General features: G+C 51.7%; 1 protein-coding gene across 1 annotated transcript; it reads left to right on the top strand.

The window, feature by feature from the left end:
- The first annotated feature begins 3,917 nt into the window (after positions 1-3,917).
- CCNL1 (cyclin L1) lies at positions 3,918-16,514 on the top strand. Its single transcript, XM_050308731.1, has 11 exons — positions 3,918-4,214; positions 4,384-4,458; positions 4,599-4,708; positions 10,705-10,825; positions 11,316-11,380; positions 12,655-12,754; positions 12,864-12,968; positions 13,219-13,360; positions 14,660-14,771; positions 14,918-15,016; positions 15,748-16,514. Exons 1-11 carry the CDS (start codon positions 3,957-3,959, stop codon positions 16,094-16,096), a joined length of 1,536 nt encoding a protein of 511 aa, XP_050164688.1. The 5' UTR covers positions 3,918-3,956; the 3' UTR covers positions 16,097-16,514.
- The last annotated feature ends 5,619 nt before the right edge of the window (positions 16,515-22,133 follow it).

The raw sequence follows: 22,133 nt of genomic DNA on the forward strand, positions 1-22,133 counted from the left end.
CCAGCACTCGACCTGTGCTGGGGCTGTGCTTGCAGTCAGCAGTCCTGTCAGAGCCGATAATGCAGATTTTTATCCCTGAGATGGCAGGTAATTCCAGATTCTCAATTTATCACGTTCAGCATGAAGAACTGCAGTCCATCTCCTAAATGATTTGATAAAAAATCAAACAAACAACTTTCAACTAATTTTTTTACTTAGGAGATTTTAGAATTTAATGAGTAAATTGATTTAAGCATGTTCTGCATTGTCTTAGCCTGGTCTATTTGATGTGACAGCAGAAAATTTCGGATATCTGCTCACGTCAAAATATTTTCCTGCTGAACCTCCTGTCACATTGTTTTCTTACATCCATCATTCTTCAAGGAAATCAGATTTTTCTGTCATCACAGATTCTTATTTTCCCAAAATAATCCTTTTTTTTTCTGCTAAGGTAATTGCATGTTGTAATTTGCACTTCTTTGATAAGAAACTGGGTTTGAATTTTCTTCTGGGAAACAGCTGCTGCCAAGCCTGTAAAATCCTCAGGATTTGGGCACTGAGGAGGTCTCACTACTCACTAGGAGAGAGGTTTTGGGATATCCAGAACTCCCTTTCCACGAGGTGTTCCCTTTTTTTCCATGTTTTATCACTCAGCTTTGGAGTCTCTGCCTGCAGTGAGACATCTGGAAGAACAAACTCAGTTTACACCTGTTTTAAGGAAGAAGCTTCCATGGATTGTACAATTCCAGGCCAAAGGGCTCCAAGAGAATCAGACTCGTTGGTGCCTCATCAGGACTCGAGCAGCAATTATTGATTGGTGTTTTCCAGCAGTGTCCTGGCACCACGACCTGATCCTGCTGTGAGAGGAGAAGGCACTGCTCGACTTCACCAAACTCAAAAATAGATACAGGAAACCACCCAGAAGTGGGAAGAATGATGGGGCAGGGTGAGCAAACGCACTTCTCAAAATATCAGAGCGGAACCTGGAAAACTGGAGCAGAGCAAACCCGACAGACGATGGGTGTGTGCGTGGAAATAAAAAAGTGGGCAAATTCCAGTGCACTGAGTGTCACCTGCTGCTTCCATGACTCGTCTGTCCTCCTTTCCAGCCCGGCTGGAACATGGAAAGAGCTGTTTGCTCTCTGCAAACACCACGTAAGCCGGGATTTTCACTCCAGGGTAATCTGAGGGTTGGAGAACTGAGTCAGCTTTTCCGCAACTCTCCTTTTCACTATTATTTCTTTAACCTTCTGTCCCTTCTCTGGGCTGTAAACGGCTTTTGCCATTGCGGGGATGTTTGGCACCAGCCTTGTGGGCTCACTGGATTTTTCTTGGCTGTGTTAACCCGACACCAAAGACTGGTGCAGGTTTCTAAAAGGCCAGTGGTGTTCCAGGTTGGAAATCATTTTTAAAATCTCAGGGATTGTACGGTACAAGGCTAAAGGGGAGAGTTGGGCAGAGGACCAGGAAAAGAGGGTGAGCTCTTCCATATAACTGGATTCCCTTCCAAATGCCTGGAATCCCTGCTGATCCATGAACCTGCACATAGCTCCCAATTAAATGCTCTATTTTCCATTAAAAACACTGTTTTGGTGATGGTTACAGACTCTCAAGCCCCCAGCTATAAATGGAAAGGCAGGCTATAAAACAAACACGCTGTGGGATTGGTGATATTTCTGAAACAGTTGTTTATAAAACTAGGGAAGTTTATTGACAATTGTAACCGTGACAGAAAATAAGGGGCCACACCCCATGAGGAGGAAGAAACAGCCCAGAAGCACCTCAGCCTCCTCCATCAGGGCTGCTCCTGTGGAAGCCTGGGAGACAAAGGTTAAAAATCTTGGATTTGTATCTCTACAGATGCTTTTATCTTCATCTTGCTTGGCACAACCACCTGGCAGCAGTGAACCACTCTGCCCCTCTGCTCCATTAACGATGATCCCACAGCCTGGCCCGGCTCCCTGGGGGTTTGGCAGCCTCACACCTCTGTTCCCAGCAGGTTTGTTCATCCTGGACAACCTGGAATACAAAAACCGATCTTTCCTGTGTCCTGTGCAGCACTTGGAGCTGCAGAGCTCTCGGGGTGTCCGCACGGGCAGAGCCCATCTGAGTGACAATCCCGCACTCAGTGAATTGTCACAGCCACGTGTCCCCTCTGGCAGGTCCTGCGGGACTGCCTCTCTGGGACAGTGGACTGAGGGAGCAGTTTGGCCCTCACTGGAGAGGGGCTGTCCCTGCGTGGGGACTGAGGGGCACCTCGGGTGTGTGCCCAGTGCTGGGGCAGCTCTGGGCCCTCAGACAAGCGAGACACTGAGGGGCTGGAGCATGTCCAGGGAAGGGAATGGAGCTGGGAAGGGGCTGGAGCAGCAGGAGGGGCCGAGGGAGCTGGGGGGGCTCAGCCTGGAGAAAAGGAGGCTCAGGGGGGACCTTCTGGCTCTGCAATCCCTGACAGGAGGGGGGAGCAGGGGGGGGTCGGGCTCTGCTCCCAGGGAACAGGACAAGAGGAAACAGCCTCAAGCTCTGCCAGGGGAGGGTCAGGTTGGACATCAGCACGAATTTCTCCATGGAAAGGGTGGTCAGGCCTTGGCAGGGGCTGCCCAGGGAGGTGGTGGAGTCCCCAGCCCTGGAGGTGTCCAGAGAAGGCCTGGACATGGCACTCGGTGCTCTGGGCCGAGTGACAAGGTGGGGATGGGGCACAGGGTGCTCTCGGCGGTCTCAGAGCTCTTTTCCACCGCCTCGCCCTCTGTTCCGGGGACACGGCCGGGACACCCGGGCGGTGCCGCCGCTCCCCTCACAACATGGCGGGCCGGGCGGCGGGGCGGCCCTGCCACTCAACCCCCGCCAGCCAATCAGGGCCCGGCGCTGCCCAAGGGGGGCGGGAGCTCCCGGTCAGCGCGCGTGCAGTGACGGCCGCGGAGGGATCCGGGGCTCGCGGCGCGAGGTGATGCGGCAGTTCCCAGAAGTGACGCAACCGCCGGCAGTTTGCGGGCCGTTAGTCCCGCGCGGCCGCGACAGCGTGGGGGGAGTCGCGACAGCGGGGGGATGTCGCGACAGCGGGGGAAGCGCGACAGCAGGGCCTGGCGGGCAGCGCTGAGCCGCCTCCGGACGCCGTCCGGGCGCGCGGTGCTTGCTGACAGCGGCCGCGCGCCGCTGTGCCCTTCCGCGTGCCCCGCCGGGACGGGGGGGGGCTGCTCCAGGGGGGAGCGTTTCTCCAACCCTCAGTTACACATTTATTATCTACAGCGGCTTAAACTGCGGGAGCCGTCAGACCTTTTTTGTGTGTTCTTCCTTAATGAATGCAGCCGGAGGTGCCTTTTCCCCGAGAACGCAACCCCTGGTTTATTTTGATTTCAGTCGAGTTTACGGATGTCCTGTGCCGTGGTGCAGGCGCCCAAAGGCCCCGGGCAGTGCTGAGCGAAGGGCCCGAGCCCCGTTAGCTCCTGCACGGCGTTTATTTGGTACGCTGTCCCCGCTGTCCCGCCCCTGCCGGCGGGGGGGCTGCACTGACCTCAAACGGCCCCGCTCGGCCCCGGCCCCCCGTCTGGGATCAAACCCGGCCTAGCCCGTGTCCTTCCCTGGTTTAAAGGTTTTTCCCGGGGCAACCCGGCCAGTTCCCAGTCCCGGTCCGGGGGCAGCGCCGGCCCCTTCCCTTTGCCGTTCCCGGTTCCTGCTCCCGGTGTCAGGACAACCCCGGCCGATCCTCAGTCCCCTTCCCACTCCCCTTCCCGTCCCCTCTGTCCCGGTCCTGTCCCCGTCCCCTATTCGTGTCTCTCTCCCGGTTCCCATTCCCGATCCCGTTCCCGATCCCATTCCCGGTCCCGGTTCCCGCCCCTGCCGCTGCCCGGGGGGGGGCGGGGCGTGCGGACTCTTTTTTCCCGTGTGTCCCTGCGCGGGCGGCGCTGCGGCCGCGTCACGGGGTGCCCGCAGTCCGCGCCGGCCGCCCCACCGAGCGGAGCGGGCCCGTCCCCGTCCCCGCCATGGCCGCCGCCGCGCACCCCGCCGCCGCCGCGCCCGCCGCGCCCAACCCGCCGCCCCCCGCGCCCGCCGGCATCCTCATCGGAGACCGCCTCTACTCGGAGGTGTCGCTCACCATCGACCACTCGCTGATCCCCGAGGAGCGGCTCTCGCCCACCCCCTCCATGCAGGACGGGCTGGACCTGCAGTGCGAGACGGACTTGCGCATCCTGGGCTGCGAGCTCATCCAGGCGGCCGGCATCCTGCTGCGGCTGCCGCAGGTGGGGCCCGCCGGCTCTTGCGGCGGGAGGGAGGGAAGGGAAGGGAAGGAAGGGCAGGGCAGGGCGGGCGGCGCCATTGTGGCGGCGGGAAGGGCGGGGGGGGGCACAAAATGGCGGCGGCCGCGCCGGGCACTGATCGCTCCCTCCGCGCCTCCCTCTGCCCTCACAGGTGGCCATGGCGACCGGGCAGGTGCTCTTCCACCGCTTCTTCTACTCCAAGTCCTTCGTCAAGCACAGCTTTGAGGTGAGCGTGGCACCGAGCGGGTGGGGTGGATGGGACGGGCCGCCCGCCTCGGGCCTCGCGGGTTTGCTTCTTGCTGGCGCAATTCCAGTCTTAGCGCGGTTAAATAGCGTTTTCTTAACGGAAACGCGCCTCCCTTACAGATTGTTGCCATGGCCTGCATCAATCTCGCGTCCAAAATCGAGGAGGCGCCTCGCCGGATAAGGGACGTGATCAACGTGTTCCATCACTTGCGGCAGTTAAGAGCAAAAAGGTAAGATCAGCTTCGTTGCGATCGTAAACACCCGTTACCGCTGATGTACTGCAGCGTTCGATTCACAGTGTTTTTCCAGGCTAAGTTCAACGACCTAAAGTTGGGAAGGGAGTGCTCGTTGGCTGCTCTGTAGGCAGTACAGTGCAATCCCGACTTCTTCTGCTTTTGTTCGTTTGGTAGACCCGTTTCTGTTCCTTATTTAGCTGCAAGTCACGAGTATTGGTCCTAGTTTTAGGCCCACGGTTGTAGCTTTAGGTTGGTTAATTGATGTTTTTACTGTCTTGCAGTTATCGAAGGGTAGTTTTAGGTGTGAGTAGTCAGTAGTGGGTTGCTGTGTATTCTCCAGATTTTTAGTCATATTCAGTAGTCTTAATGCTTTTCCCTCGTTGGTGTGTGGTGTCCAAGTATGGTTGTGGTGCCAGTAAGGTTTCAGTGAAGAAGTTGAATTTTTGGTGATGGCAGTAATTATTTCCTAGAAAAAGAGCCATTGTAGAAAATACCTGGAATAAGGCCTGGCTTGGCCTGCAGTGTGTACAGCTTTGATGTGTCACTGAGTGTGGGAGGCTGGAGGCACCTTTAAGGTCTCTAATGCAGAAGGTGGGAGTTGTGTTGTCCTGGTGCCTGGCCCTGGGCAGGTGTTGCAGAGCTGGGAGAGACCAGTGCTGCTTTCCATGTGTGAAGCAACGTTTGTTCTTGGGTAAAGCAGGTTAACAAAGTAGTGAGAGGAACAAGGATTGCTTGGGAGGAGTTCCCTAAGTTGCTGTTAAACACAAAATCTCCTTAGTTCTGTTGGGCAGCAGTATTATAGTCTGGGATTGGAGGCTTCAGCTTTGCTTTTAGTGGCTGGTTGCCCACAAAGTTTAAGGAACTCTGTAATTGTAAGAGGATTTTGGTTCTGGCTGGATTATTAAATTCACAGTTTATGTCACTGCCCTGTAAAATACACCAGGTTACAGCAGGAATTTAACCTTCTGTGTCGTGTAACCTTTCCTGAGAAACAGAGTAGAAATCCCTTAGGGAATCCAGCTGTTTGTTGGTGTCTTGATCCTGGTTCTGCCTCTGTTGCAGCCGAAGCTTTGGCTCGTGCTGTTTTTCCCGAGTTGGCTGTAGGTCCAAGAGGAAAGGGTCAGCGTTACACTTTGGGACTGAGCTTTGCTGGGTTTGGTGTTCAGGTTGTCACAGCCCCGAGGGAATCGTGAGCAGTGGTGCGGGGTGTGAGGTCAGTGGGATTGTCCCCGCAGTTCTGGTAGGGGAGTCTGGTGTTGGAATTGCTGGAGCAGGTTCAGTGATTAGTAACGTTTTGGCCCCGGTCCAGGCAGCGAAGGTTAATTAATCATATGCCTTGCTTGTCTCTGCGCTGAGAATACGAATTAGCTGCTTCTGTGTGCTGTGTGAAGGATCAGAGGAACTGAACTTAACCTGTGAATTTAAATCTTTCCAGCTAGCCTGTTCCAAATCCCACCTTGTGCATGTTACATGGTGTCTAAAGTGCATCATGTCCAGAGAACTCGTGCACTGCTACCCATTATTTTCGGGAGAAATGGGTATTGTTGCTCTGCGATTCTGAGTGAATCTGCATGAAATGAACCTTAAAATGCTGCAGTCTGACATTCAGACTTGCACACCCCCCCTTTTTTTTTTTTATTTTTAGCAAGCAGGATGTAAACATTTTTTCTGTACTTTTTACAAGCTGACAGTTCCATCACCTGTACACGTTATTAACTTCAACTCTTTTTTCCCTTGCAACCGACTATACAGCGACCAGCTACATTTACCAAAGCCTGGGTGATGTGGAGTGGTACATAAAGATGAAGCTGTCGTCATGGCAACAGTGAGTGAAGTATCGAAAATCCCCAAGGAGAAGCCAGTGCTCTGAGAATAGGTCACTGGAACCGGGGGACTAACAGGTTGGCCGCTGGTGAACCATTTGGAAGAACTCCTGTATCTTGTTATAAGCTTTTTTCTTTGCTGTCCAGGTTTTTAGAATACTAGCTTAACCTTTTTTTTTATTTATTTTATTTTTTATTTTTTTTACTGAAGCTAACACGTAGGCTGTAGTTAGTTTCTCACACACAACCCAGAACTGAAACACTCAGGCTGCTGTACTTTCTTTTCTAGTCTAGTTTTTCTGTTAACTGAAGCTCTTAACCTGCACACACGTTTGGGGTAGTTTGGGTAGGCTTTGCTTTCTTTCTTAACCAGTTTTGGGTTCTTAGTTCCACTTTCTAGCTCTGTATAATTGCAGTTTGCATTCATAGTAAAACAAAGATACAGACATCTTGGATTTGTAAATTTATACCCATTATGATGTAAGCAGTCCCTTCTATGTACCTGTTTACAGAACTGGGAATTGCATTGGAATTTTCTTTTTATGAGACGTGTAGTCAACTAGAGGTGGTATTTCTAATGCTGAGAAGTAAGAAAAAGCTAAACAAGTGTTTTGGACAAGCATATTTTCTTTTGGATCTGTGACGAGCAAATGTGATGTAGAACTGCATGTAAAATGTTTGTGTGCATGGAGAAAAGCTCGTACTGTGGAAAAACTGCTTTGAAATAACTGTGTGCCGAAACATGTGTTCTGAGCAAAGTGCAACTGTTGTTTACCTTGTAGAATGTAGTTTGAAGTTGCTTTTATTTCTTCTAAATGTGCTTGAAAAGCTGCAGAAAGTCCTGAGACTGGAACCAAACGCGACTGGTGTCGTGCTGCGACCCCACCCGGGGCGGTCTGGGTCGCGGGACACAGGTCCCTGCAGTGGGGTTGGGAGTGGCTGCATTAATGTTACACACATAGTGCTCTTCAAACTGCCCTGCAAGTCTGTGCTGCTTGGATTTCTGACCTGGGAGACAAACAGAACTCGTGCTCTTGTACTGAGCAACTTAACAGCTCTCTGGTCTTTGAGAGGAGACACTGCTGTTGTGCTGTACTTGTCACAAGTACCGTGCTCCCTGTGGCCATAATTGCACTCAGGGCACTGTTCCTCCAAAGGATTAGTCATCCCAGAGGCATCAGAGTTTAATATTACATCAAATGAAGCTGCAGCTGTGTTGAGAACTTAGGGCTCATTTGTCAGAGTGATTTATAAATATGGGTATTTGTAATTTATTTATTGTTACAAGCACATTACAGAATGTGTTAATCTGTTGGGTTGTTACACAATCTTAATCCCAATCAAGTGTTGCATCTGAGTGCTGGATTGGCTTCCCAGAGGGGACACTGTGTGCTCTGTTGTTAATGATAAAGTCTTGCCTGGAGCTCTAGTGCTGATCTGTAAAACAGATCCAGAGTAAGAATTTGCAATACTCCTTGGCTATCCTGGGCTTGAAGGTCATGTTTTATGTATTCTATACATAAGGTTGTAAGTTATTTTTCTCTGGTTTGTTACTTGGACCTAAAATAATTCTTGGACGGAGAACTAAGTGCAGCAAATGCAGTAGCAAAGTTTCTCTTTTTATTTAGGAGAAAGCAAAAAAGTTTTCTCAAAGGGAAATCTCTGAAGTTTCCAACTTGTAAATAATTGTTTACCAGCACTTCAGAGTTCATGCCAAAAGTGCCAAATTGGTGAACCTTAATACAGTGGAGAACTTGACTTCTACCAGTAATAAAGTGCAGTAAAGCACTTAAATCTCTGCAGATTTTTATTTTTCCCTAAGTGGATAAGAAGTCTGTGTTTCTGGAAATGCTGCCTGGACAAACTGATGTTTTTCATGGGTTCCTTAGAGCTGTAGGCCTCTGGAATTTGGAACATGGGACACCAGAGTAAAGCAAAGCCCACTTGGGCTGTTGGGTCTCCTGACACTTCACTGTGGAACAAGTGCTGAGGGTGAGCTGTTGGTGCTGATCCCGTGGCCCTGGGGAAGGACAGTGACAAATTAACTCACAGCAAGGCTCCTGTCTGTCCTGCTGCACCTGGGGTTGCGTTAACCTCCTTGCACAGCTGGCCAGGAGTGCAGGGCCACGGGGAACCAGGGCTGCTGGATGGTCCTGTGCAGGCAGCCCTGTCGTCCCACTGGGGATGTTTTTAGTAGAAGTTGTGGCTGTGTAAATCCATGACCCAAGATGTCCCACCTCGGAGGAAGTGTTCTGCTAAACTGAGCCTGGACATCTGGACTCGCTCTGGATGATGCTTTGCAGATCCTGTTAGTGCCAGTGACCTCTGGATAAAATTGTGGAGAGTAATACTGGAGGAAGTGTTGTTATCAACCCCAGTATAATTGATTGGAATTAATTGGAAGTGACTCAGTTTCACTGATGGAAAGAACTTGGGCTTGGCTCTCCCACTCTCACTCCAGAGCACTGTGTTCAACCTGCCTTTGGAGTGCTGGAGTGTTCAGATAACATCAGCCTCTCACTGAACTTGCCTCAAATAAGCTTGAAAAGGTCTTGTTTTCCAGTTAATTTATGGGGGAGAAAAAACCCCAAATAACCAACCCAAAAAAACCTCCAAAAACTCCCTTTGTTCTGACTGGATTTATTTGGAGTAGCTGAAATGGCAAACTGTAACCTTGCCCTGATGAGTGAGAGTAACACGTAACTTAGAGGAGTTACTTTCATGTGACATGGAAGATTGGCATTCCTTAGCAGACAGGAGTAGCAAAGGTGGTGCTGGAGTTGTGGGTCCTTCCTGGCACCAGGAAGCTGCAGTAATTCCTTCCAGAGCTGGGAGCTGCTTCTTGGCCCCTTGTGCTTCCAGTTGGACACCCCTGTGCTTTTATTGGAGAAGGGCATGGTTTGCTGTGTGCTTTGCCAGTGACAACCAGCATCTGCCCAGGTGACTGCAGGAGTCAAGCCATAAACTGGGTTATGGAAGTTGGGAAGCTCCTCATCCAGCCTCGTAATTAAAGCAACCCTTTGTCTTCCTGGGGTGGGAACCTTGGTTTGCAGTGTTTTATCTGCTCTGTGACCTGTCAGGAAGGAAGAAGTGAGATCCACTCATGGAATTTGCAAGTTAGCAGTGAAATATTTTGCCTGATACAACAAAAGCTGTATTTTGAATGTGCTTTGCATTACTTTTTTTTTTTTCTTTTGAAGGTAATGTAATGGCTGTGTCATATACAGAGACTGTGGTTTATTAGAGCATAAGGAGCTCCAAAAACAGTCTTCTGCTTTGGAAAGCACATGGAATGTGTGAGACATATTAGAGGGGAAAAAGCTGGTCTGTCTTCAGGAGGAAGTGGATTCAAATACCCAGAGTGGAATGTTGAAAGGTCAAGTCTAAGCACGGACAAAGCAAAGAATATTACATGGAGTGTGACACTTGTGCATAAAGTGCACAGCAAGTCATTCGAGGTTAAAGTGCTTTGCAGAGTTCAGGTGCTGGATGTGGAAGGAATTAGGACTAGACAGTGCTAGAGTTTGAAACCTCTTTGTGGAATGAGCTCTCATTTTGGAAATGCACACAGCAGCAGGGATGTCCATGGAACCCACTGGTGAGGGGTGCAGGGAGATCTGTCACCCTTCAGGGGGGAAATTCTGTGCTTCACTCAGCTGTTCACACATCACAGAGCCAGGGCTGCCTTGTTCTCTGAAGGCTGAATAATCTTCTCTTCAGTTTATAGGAAACTGCAATTTCTAAAGCACAAGTTGCTACTTCAATATTAATCAGGGAAAAACCCTGTTCTGCCTTACTTGTGCTTTGAAGTCCTGCCTGGCAAAGGCAGTTGTGTCACGTTCCTTCCCCCACCTCTGCCATGGAGAGGAAGGTTCTTTGGGATCCTCCCTGCCAAGCGACTCCTTCCAGCAGCTGGAGCAGTTGTAGTTTGCATACACAGCAGCAGAAGGCTATTTTTTATATCTCAGCCATCTAATCCATAGCTAGTCAAAAGCAGCAACTAAACTAGTTTATCTAAACTTGGACAGCACAAGATTAATGCTTAAACTTGCTTGCAGGAGTTGAAAACCGGTTTCTGTTGCCATTAGTTGGTTGGAAGGGAAAACAGAGTTGCCGTTGTTTTTGGATATGCAAAACAGTTTTGATTTTATTTCTTGCAAACTATAGGACTCCAAGCCCCCTGATACTTGATCAGAACTACATAAACACCAAAAATCAAGTAATCAAAGCAGAAAGGAGGGTACTGAAGGAGTTGGGATTTTGTGTTCATGTCAAGCATCCTCATAAGGTGAGTTCTCAAAATTAATCTTAATTTGTACCTATTACTCTACCTTGATGGCATCACTGTGAGCTGTGGAACGAGAAACACAGGTGGCAGAATGACCTGGATTCTTCTCTTTTACCCCTCTGCAGTTGTTGTTAATGTTTTTACCAGAGTACTTGGGCAAACATTCATATTGACTTGGGTTGAAATTGCTGCCTTGGGAAAAATTCAATGGTGGTGGCTGGTTCTGAAAAATCTTAGAGTTGTCTGAACATGATGGGGAGACTCTTGGGGATGGTCCTGGGCGGGACTGAGAGTTGGGCTCAGTGATCCTTGTGGGTCCCTTCCAACTCAGTGACGTGAGAGCTTACAGTGTGTGCTTAGAAAAGGAGCCCCTGTTGTTTGGGAATACTGTTTGATTTTTAAAATATGTATTTATAGAGATATTTATTTCTCTTGCTGTATGTGTTAAAACTTAGTCTTTTTTCTCTTCCCCCCCCCCCTTATTCCTCAGATCATTGTTATGTATTTACAAGTCCTAGAATGTGAACGTAATCAAACCCTGGTACAGACAGCCTGGTAAGTTATTTTCCATTCTCTTCCTAGCCAGGAAAATAGTAGCAGAAATAACAAGCCTGCTGATCCCTATGCAAAGCAATGAGCTGTAAGTTCCTACCCAAACACACGCTTTGAAACATTGTGGTGCTTGTTTCTGCTCACTATTTTCATGGCTTGATTCCAGCACAGTCACGGAGAACTCAATTTAACTTTGTTCTTTTTTCTACTCTTTGATTGAAGGGTAGTCCCTGATGGTAAGTCATAGAGCCCTGCCCTCTGCACCTCAGCCCTGACCTGGGGATGGCGGGTTTGGCTGCCCTTCTCTCCAGCCAAGCCGGCGCAAGCTCTCATCCGAGACTCCCTGCCGTCATCCAGCGGGCAGCACCTCCTGGTGCCAGGGGTGCCAAGGATTTGTATATTTGTTTCCAGAAGTAACTGTTCCAACTGTCTCTGAATGTCTCTGTTCCTACCTGCTGTACGCTGTAGTGTTTAAAGGACACGTGGGGGACAATCTCCAGTGCTTACTTGGTTGATTTGGCTAAACTGGACTCCAGGGAGGATTTTGGTGCATGCAGCATGTTCACTAGAGCCGTACTGGGCACAGGCATTGCAGAGTCGATGCTGACTGACTGCTGTTCCTCTCTCCATAGCTTGGGAACTTAAAATCCCGTGGAGGTCTCTGCTGTTACTGTATCTCCTGGCACGTGTTGCTTGGTAGTGCCCCCTGTGCAAACCAGGAGCTCCGGGGAGTGGGGCCCTGACTAACTCACAGGCCTTGTTCCAGCACTCAGTGAGCTCACTGGATGCCTCTCTGGATGAAGTAAATGGGACTGCAGGCACACAAAACTTAAGTGCAGTCAGTGTTTTAAGAACTGCCTGGGTTTCCTCTGGAGGAGGGTAGGTTGCAAATACACTGTCCTTTCCTGCTGGCACCTGAGCTTTAAGTTGGTTTTTAAATACAACACCGCTGGTGTCTGAGGCACACAGCTGGACAGATGCAAAGTACTTGTTAAGTTGTGAGCTCTGGACACTGCAGGATAACTGAACCGAGGAAGCAGCCAGGAAATGCTGCTGGCATTTTCTACTACACATTGTTGCCTTGGGTTTCAGGCAGTGCCGAAGTGCAGACTGTTACAAAGTGACCCATGTCAACACCAAATACCACAGTTCCACAGAAACCAAACGTTTAACGTAACAACAGAAAAAATAATAAAGTCAATTGAGTCTCCAGTATTGTTATCCTCTAAAAATAAGAAGTGAAGCAGAGATCCAACCTTTCATGCTGTATTTTTTAGGAATTACATGAACGACAGCCTTCGGACAAACGTGTTTGTTCGCTTTCAGCCCGAGACCATTGCGTGTGCTTGCATTTACCTCGCTGCCAGGGCCCTGCAGGTGAGCTCTGCCTTGCATTGCCAGGGGGCTGCTCTCAACAAAATTAATGCAGACATTGAAAACAAAAAGGCTGGGCTGTAATCCCTGTTACTGGTTGGTTTGGTTTCAGATTCCGCTGCCCACTCGTCCTCACTGGTTCTTGCTCTTTGGCACCACGGAAGAGGAGATTCAAGAGATCTGCCTGACAACTCTCAAGCTTTATACCAGAAAAAAGGTACGTTTGAGATGTTTGGTTTTCCTGCTCAGTGCAGCTTGAGCTGAGTTATGGCTCTCACAAAAGTTTGGGAATGCTGGAATACAGATCTACTAATGGGAAAGGCTCCCGTGAGGAGGGTAGGAGAACACATTCTGGAAATGACCCCCATTACTGGCAGATGATTAAAGCCAACTGAGTATTTTTCAGAAATGAGATGAAATTATGAATTACTTTAGCTCAGCCTCTTACCTCATTGTTACTTCCACAGCCCAATTACGAGTTTCTGGATAAAGAAGTAGAAAAGAGGAAAATGGCACTACAGGAAGCTAAACTGAAGGCGAAAGGTTTAAATCCAGATGGGACTCCAGCACTGTCAACACTGGGTGGCTTTTCTCCTGCATCCAAACCATGTAAGTTTGTTTTCTGAACAGAAACTTGAATAATACTCTTTGATAAGTAACTAAATCTGTGTCCTAGGGTGGTTAAAAATAAAAAAAAAAAAAGGCAGCAAGGCAAATATTTCTTTTTTTCAAACACAGACTTTAAAACCAGTTTCAAGACCTTGAAATGACAGATTATAGAGAAAAGGGATACTTTACTCCATATTTCCACAGATGGGAGAGTGATCTATTAATGACACGCACCCTTAATGAGACAGGAGTTGGGGTTTGTGTTATGTGGTGTGAAGAGAGACTCTGGATTCGATTTGGGGACTGTAACAATGGCCTTCATGGCTCCTTTTGCTGCAGATATCTCTGAAAATGGCTTTCTCTGCTTGTTGTAATGCACTTGGCAACTGTTCAGTGTGGTGAAGGCAGGCAGCTGGTGGTCAGGAAATGGAGGAGAGGCACAGCACAGTCTTGGCACCAGAGGGAATAAATTCTAACACCTATTTTGAATCAGCCTGTCTGTCAGAACTCTGATGGTTTGTCTCAGTGCTTTCACCTCTCCCTCTGCTGATTTTGAGCTGTGAACTGCCGGGGGTTCAGGGGCTGTCCCAGGCCTTGGCCCAGAGCTGGTGGTGAGGCAGAAGGCTCAGGGCCTGCTCTGGCTCTGCAGGAACATGGGCACGTGTTGTGAGGAAGCAGCACTGTCCCAGCACTGTCCCAGTTACTTCTGAAGAGTCAGAGTTTTTGGGGGGTTTGAGCTGGCAAGTGTGAATTTCTCATGAACAAAGAATGTGAGGCGGGAGCCAGGGCTGGAAGTGTTGGAAAGCAGGAGCTGTGTTGGGCTTAGCAGCCCTTCCATGAGAGTTGAATCCATCTCTGGGCTACTCCAGCTGTCTGTAGGGACAGAGTGACTTACAGACTAAACACACTTTTGTTATTCACTATTATTGTGCTATTAATTTAAAGATGAAGTTTGCTGTTCAGTCTTAATCCTTTCTATAGCACTGGATGTTACTGTCCAGGTAACAAGCTCTGTGTCTGTGGGCCATAGGGGCAGCTTTTATTCTGTTACCTCTTGGCCCCTGGTGGATGGAGGTGAGCCTGGCTGTGTGGTGTGGAGGGCACAGTGCCCCTCCTCCTCTGCTGCCCCTTGGCTGCACACTGTGCATCTCCCCATGAACATCCTGCTCCAGGAATGAACTACTGAGTTCATCTCTACATTTACTGCAGATACTGGTACAGGTGTTTAAGGGATGTACGGTACGTTCATGACAAAGGATGAATAAAATAGCTAATTTTGAATTTAAATTCAATTCTCAGCTTCCCCGAGAGAAGTAAAAGCTGAAGAGAAATCTCCAGTGTCTGTGAATACCAAAACCATTAAAAAGGAGCCAGAGGAGAGGCAGCAAACCTCCAAGAGCCCTTACAATGGGTAGGTAGAACCTCTCCTGGTAAAGAGAATACTTGAGTAAAAACGCTGTCTTTAACTGGAGTACAGTGAGCCACTGCTGAGCTCCTTCAGGGCAGTAACAAGTGCCTCAGAAGTGCAAGCCTGGTTTGTTTTTGCCCCCCCTGCAGCCTGAGGAAAGAAAGCAAGAGAAGTCGAAGCAGCAGGAGCGGCAGTCGGTCCCGGTCGAGGACAAAGTCGAGGTCTCGCTCGCACACGCCGAGGCGACAGTGAGTGGGTGCTGCTGGGGGGCACCAGGGGCAGGGCTTGGGGGCTTGGGCATTTTTAATTCTCCAAGGATCCCATTACAGATGGGAGCAGTCTGGGAACACAGTCCCTGGGGAGGGGGTGGGAAGTGCCACAGGACCATTAGATGCGTGGCAGCTTTCTGGTGTCAGTGCTCCCTGAGGCTCTGCCCAGCTCTGCAGGGCTCTGCCCCTCTCCTGTGGTGGGAAGAGGGGGATGCAGGGAGAGCTCCTGGCTTTGTAAATACCTATTTTTGAAGAATCTTTGGGCTCGTATCCAAGTTGGAAGCTGCCAACTTAGATCTCAGTGAAGGGTTCCCCTGAATATCACTGTCAGATCACTGAGGGAAAAGGGCAATAAGCAGTTTGTGATCTGGTGGTGAGGGGAGATTCCTGACAAGGTGGAAAAACCTCAAAGGGTGCTGCATTCTGGGTTTGGATTGGGCTGTTTATTTTCAGATGAGCTTAACTAAAAGAATCCCAGCATGGTTTGGGTTGGAAGGACTTTAGAGCCCACCCAGTGCCACCCCCTGCCATGGGCAGGGACACCTTTCACTGGGCCAGGCTGCACGTTGGGGTATTCACTGTCCTTCCTCATTTATCCCTGTGGGAGAGACAGTCTCTGCCTTGTCCCAGTGACTTGGCAGCCCCTTTGGTGTGGTGTGGTGGTTGTTTGCCCGTGTGGAGGGCCCGTTTTGACTGCCCCTGTCCCGCAGCTACAACAACCGGCGCAGCCTGTCGGGCACCTACAGCTCTCGCTCGCGGAGCCGCTCGCGCAGCCACAGCGGGAGCCCCCGGCGGCACCACAACCACGGCTCCCCGCACCTCAAGGCCAAGCACGGCCGCGAGGAGCTCAAGGGCGCCAACAGACACGGCCACAAGCGGAAAAAGTCCCGCTCCCGCTCCCAGAGCAAGTCCAGGGATCACTCGGAGGCCGCCAAGAAGCACCGGCACGAGCGCGGCCACCACCGGGAGCGGCGCGAGCGCTCGCGCTCCTTCGAGCGCTCCCACAAGGGGAAGCACCACGGCAGCGGCCGCTCGGGCCACGGGCGGCACCGGCGCTGAGCCCCGCACGGCCACCCCAGGTTTGGAGGGACTTGGGCCCAGCGGCTCCTTTTCTAAGAGGGGTAGAAGACTTTTGTTTGATTTTTTTTGGTTTTTTTTTTTTTTTTCTTTCGGGAAAGGAACTGTTACCAACTTTTTGCACATCGTACCTTAGCAGTATCCGAGGGGTGGAAAGCCACGATCAGGTTCGTTGTATGTCTTAGAGTTGTGTATTGTTTATTGAGCTGAGAACTGGAGACAGGATTTCTGTAAAAAAGCAAAATGTACCTTATTTTTATACCAGTCAATTGCAGACGCTTATATTTAAGTATAGTTATTTGTTTAAACGATGGTGGAGACTTTCTTACACTGGTTTTAGTCTGCATGTGTTAAAAGATTTTTACAAGAAATAAAATATAAAGCTTTTTTTTTTTTTTACTGCCTGTTGGATGCCAAATGTGTTGGAACTAAACTTGCTTTTCTTACACACCCTGGCTTTGACCACTGTGCCTGAGTGGGACATGGGAGGGAAGCTGGGAAAGCTTTGGGTGTTTGTGTCCTTCCCAGGGAAGCTGGGCAGCAGTTGGAATTAATGACCATGGACCTCTGCAGTTCAGTGGGGTGAGCCAGGGATGGCTGTCCCAGTCTTGTCAGCTGCCCTGGGAGGTTGGGGTGTCCCTGTCCCTCTCAGCTCTGTGGGGCAGAGGGCAGGAGCTGCGTCAGCTGTTCCAAAGGCCTGCAGGGATCGGGTTTGGGGTTTTATTTCCCATCTTTCACTGCAGTGGCAGGACGCTGGCAGGGGAAGGAGGGATCCTCTTGCAGGTGCAGTGCTGACACAGCTTTCAGCTGAGCAGGGCCCCCCTGCAAGGGTCATGCTGACACAGCTTGGGAAGCTCAGACACATTCCTTGGGATGTGCTGGAAGCAGGAGCTGCTGGAGCTGTGTCCTGGGCTGGGACAGCTCCAGTGCCAGGGAAAGGAGAGAGGGAAGGGCTGAGGAGGAATTGGGTCTGATTCCTGCAGCTGCTGCTCAGGTGGTACCAAACCTGAGACCCACAGGGGTGAGGGGTTTGCTGTCCTTGCTGACCCAGAGTCCAACAGGGAAAGACCTTTTCCCTCCCCCAATGCCTCTCCATCTCCCTGTAGGGTGACCTGGCTGGAATGTTCAGCTGCAGAGCCCAGGTGGGGACAGGTCTGGCCCCTGTGACTGCAGGAGCAGAGCCAGTCTGTGTGCCTAGCCTGGAACACAGGACAGGAAAGTGGCTGAGCAGAACCTTCTGAGCCACTGCTTTCCTGCCCCGTGCCCTGCTGGACCCTCCTGCAGCTGCGCTCTGACACGCACGAGTGAAGGGGGGTTTTGAACAGGAGAAGAGAAAATCTCTTTGTTTCTTGGTTACCAGCGTGCTTTTTTCATCTGTAATAACTGTTAGTGTTTTGTGTGTGTGAGATATGTTTGTTGCCATGGCAATGGGAGTAGCTTTTCCCCCAGATCCCAGTGCTGGGATAGTGGAGGGCAGCAGTGAAACCCTGGGGCTGCAGGAGCAGCTGGATTGCCTGGAGCTGCCTTGGACTGGGGGTTTGGGTGTGGGGGTGACACTGGAGGGCTCAGCTCTGTGTGTGTGTGAGCACTAACGACCCTCTGTGCTTCCAGTGCTGGGCAGAGATGGACCTTGTGGAGCTGGAGCAGCTGGAGATGTTGAACAGCCACACCATCTGCTCACTGACAGGCAACAAGAGGTTTGGTGCTCTTCCCATGGGAGAAAACTCTCCTGCCAGTGGGGGATGAAGTGATGGATGGTGGCCTCAGCCACCCAAAGCGCTGCCAGGGCTGTGGCACTGGTGGTGGCTGAGGTAAAAGCAGCAGGACTTGGAGCTCCAGGTCAGAGCTGTCAGGAGGAGGAGCTGACAGCTGGGCGAGCTGAGGGTCAGTGCCTGTGCCCCTGCTCGTGTGTGGGCTCTGCAGGGGGACAGCTCTGGCAGGGTGATGGTCCTGAGTGGCTGCAGCCCCTTGCTGTGCTGGGCACAACAGCCAGAAATCCCCCTGTGACAGCTGCTGTGTGTCCTGAGGCTTCGAAGGGCCTTGTGTGTTCCCTGAGCTCTGCATCGCTAAGGAATCATCTGAGAAGGCTGGTGGACTTCAGCCAGACCGACCTCCAGCGTCCCTGGGGCTGCACTCTCCTCTCCAGGAGCCCCCAGCTCTGCTTCCCTACGGACACAGGCAGTGGGAATAAACAGTCATGGATGTGTTTGAGAGGTGAGACACAACTTCTAGTGCCCAGCACTGATCTTTGGTGTCTCACTGCCCTGATTGTCACCTGTAGGGGCTTTGTCCTGCCCAGTGCAAGGGTGGAGTGTGCAGGAGAAGCACCAGGAATTAGGACTTTGGTCCTTCCTGTCCATCTTCCCCAGGATTTCCATGGATGGTGTTTCCAGGGCTGGCACAGCAGGCAGAGGTGGCTCTGGCTGAGCACTGGCAGAGTGGAGCCCTGCTGGGAATGGCAGCTGGGGGAGGCAGGAATGGGAGCTGTGTCTCCCCCTGAGCCACAATCCCGTGGCTGGGATGGACCCAGGAACATCAACAGCACCTGACTGAGCCTCCAGCTGCCCATGGAGCTGCAATCCAGAGGGAAAGGGGAGCAGGATGGTGAGATGGGCTTGGCAGGGAGGACAGGGTGGGGACACCTGTGTGGCACCAAGTGTGGCACCCACTGTGGTGCCCCAGGGACAGTGCCCTGGGAAAGCCAGAGTATTCCTGCAGTGCCTGATTGAGCTCTGACCATCTGGCACCCCCAGGAGCAGGGGGACACGGCTGTCCCAGCTGACCAGCTCTCCGTGGGCACAGGAGCTTGAGTGGGTGGGTGGGTCTCACCCTCAGAACAGCTTTTCCTCAGGGAAAAGGGTTTGTTAAAATGCTTTGAGTAATTTTCAACAAAGTGCTGCAAATGTTTTGAGGGAGTTACGTTCAGCCTGTTCTGTTCCTCACTTTCAGCTTTGTCACAGACCTTGGAAGGATGAACCTGGACCGGGAGCTTTGGATGCTTTGGGAAGGAAAAACACCTGAACAAGAATATTCCTGATGGCAATTGGCCCAACAGGTTCCTGTCAGTGCTCTGGCCACCTCCAAACCCCACAGGTGAGTGGCAGCAGCCACAGCACATGCTGATAAGGGTCCCTTTTCCAGGAAATCTTCCCCTGGTTGCTGCTCCTGCCAGGGAATGGTCAAAAAATCCATCATTTCCCATCAGGCCATCCACAAACTGCCCAGCCTGTGGCTCTCCTGTCCGTGCTCCTGGGTGCTCCAGAGCACACATTTGCTGCTTCCAAGCTCCTTGGGGCAGGAAACAACCCCGTGGCTGTGGCACAGCAGAGCTCTGGCAATCCCAGCCCACCAGGGGAAAACACTCCTGCAAAGGCAGCAGCTCCCCATCCCCACCTCCTGGGCACGGCCCAGCGGGGCAGCTCGAGACTAAACAAGTTAAAATGAGCAAAGCTGGGCTGAAAAAAAGAGTCTTTATATTCCAGCAGAGGGGGGAAACTTGGCAAAGGTTACCATTTTTGTCCTAGGATAGAAAATGCCTCGGCCTGGGTTTGCTGGAGAGGATAAGGGGTTCAGGGACCCACCTCAAGCAGCCCCAACCCCCTGGGGATCCCAGGGATGCTGTGCTCCCTCACTCCTGGGAATGCTGTGCTCCCTCACTCCTGGGAATGCTGTGCTCCCTCTCTCCCGGGAATGCTGTGCCCTCACTCCTGGGAATGCTGTGCACTCATTCCTGGGAATGCTGTGCTCCCTCACTCCTGGGAATGTTGTGCTCCCCTCACTCCTGGGAATGCTGTGCTCCCCTCATTCCCGGGATGCTGTGCTCCCTCACTCCTGGGAATGCTGTGCTCCCTCATTCCTGGGAATGCTGTGCTCCCTCACTCCCGGGATGCTGCCGCTGCTGGCGCTGCCGTTCCGGGTCTGTTCTGTAGGTGGAAGTGTTGGGAAGCCCAGCCGAGCATTCCCTGCTCTGCTGGAGCCCAGCACAGACACCCAGCTCAGCTGACACCAAAAAGGAGCCGAGAGGGGAAATCAACAGCCAAAGGATCCTAAACCAAGTGAATCCACTGCAGGGCTCTCACAGGTTCAAAATCACCCGTTCAGTGATTGGTGCATCTTCCCAAAATACCTTCCCCCTGGGACCTCGTGTGGGGTCATCGGGAGCTGGCACCGGGTGCCTGAGGTCCCAGGTCAGAGTGTTTTGGGGCTTTGTTCAAAACCTGAAGGCTTTTCTGTGCCACAACACCTCTGAAAAACAAACACCCTCAGCATCTCCTGTCAGCTGCAGATGGCTCAAAATTCCCCCCCATGCTGAGGGGAAACCTGGTCTGGTGACACACGGTGGAGGGGGAGGGCTGGGGCTGTCGCTGCTGCTCCTTTCCAGGGAATAAATCACCCCCCAAGAACATCCTCCCTCCCTCCTGCTCCTCCCCGTTCCCAGTGCTGTGTTTGTATCCACACGATGTTCTGGACACGCAGGATGGGAGCACAGTAGTCGTTTGCCATCAAGGAAACCGCAAGCAACAAACAGAGATGTTATCTCTGACATCTGGTTCTGGTTTGGGGAGAGCTGTCTGCCTGCCTTAATGGGATGGCTCGAGGCTGTTTCTGTTTTAGGACTCCTCGTGGGTTCCCTTGGCAACAGCGAAGCCAACACAGGGATACCAGCCTGGGAACACAAAGGCAGCACTGACACCCTTCCTTCCCCTCGGCAGCCAAGGACAGGAGCTGGTGACAGCGACCCGATGGGGAGGTGTCCCCATCCAACCTTCCAACCCCCCCAGGTGAGAGATTTTAGGAAGCTGTGCTGGGGGGTTCCTGGGATAGCAACCCCCCCAAGCACATCCAGGTGCCTCCAACTGAACCCTGCTGTTCTGTGCACCCCCTGGGACAGGGGAACACTCAGGGGTTTGCTGATGACAAGACCAGAAATGAGTTTTCACCCCTAGATGTGTTACTTTAAGCAAAATCCCCGAACCAGACGCTGGGCTTTGGGCGAGAGGTGCCAACCCCTGCCCTGTGTCATCGAATCCTTGAATCCCAGACTGGTTTGTGCTGGAAGAGTTAAAGCCCATCCAGTGCCACCCCTGCACTAGGCAGGGACATTTCCACCAGCCCAGGTTGCTCCAAGCCCTGTCCAAGCTGGCCTGGGACACTCCAGGGCTGGGGCAGCCACAGCTGCTCTGGGCACCCTGTCCTGCTCACGCTCCCAGGGCCATGGGGTCTCCAGGTTTAAGGTGCAGGAATCATTTTCCCTGGGTCGGGCACACCGGTGACTCCTCTCCTCGTGGACTCTTTCCCTGGAGATGGCTCCAGCAGGTTTGTAACGTCCAAAGGGAGTCAGAGGAAAGGATTTCTCTGAATGTCTCTGAGCATTAATTCATAGAAAATCCTGGCCTTGAGAACCAACTTTTATCCAGGGATCAGAAACCCAAGTTCTCCCCCAGCAGAGCTTGGAGCAGATGAATTAATGCCTCATTCAGCTCCAGTTACAGCTTCCACCCCCCTCTAGGGAGGCGCTGGTGTTATATTTAGAAGGAATCTACAAAACAACCCCCAAAGAAGACATCGGCAAACAGAAGGAAGTTGGACACGACCTCTGAGGCAAAGCTGCTCCTGGGTTGCACCCCCGCGGCTCCTCCCCTGTCTGGCCCTTCCCGGGCAGTCCCAGCTGTTCCCGATGGATGAGCCTTTTCCGGGTCCTTTTCCCCCAAAGGCACACGCGGTTCTTTGTTGGGAACTGCCGATGATTGAAGTGACCTCCCAGTCCTGGTAACTCCAAACAAACAGCGCGGCTCGTGCGGCGCTGCCCGAGCTCAGGAAGCAGCTGCAGGGATGGAGGGACGAGGCCGGGATGGATTCCCATAAAAGATTCACGGGAACACGGCCAGGAGCGGGGTCAGCGCTGGGTCCCGGGGAGGTTCCTCAGGCAGCTCCCCTTGAAGCTCCATCCTGGGATGGGGCAGAGCAGCTGGAACTCAAACGGGGGGTCCTCACCCCACGTGAGCTGCCCAGGAAGAGC

The sequence above is a fragment of the Myiozetetes cayanensis genome, unplaced genomic scaffold (assembly GCF_022539395.1).
Source record: "Myiozetetes cayanensis isolate MyiCay16 unplaced genomic scaffold, myiCay2020 scf13, whole genome shotgun sequence".
NCBI lineage: Eukaryota > Metazoa > Chordata > Aves > Passeriformes > Tyrannidae > Myiozetetes > Myiozetetes cayanensis.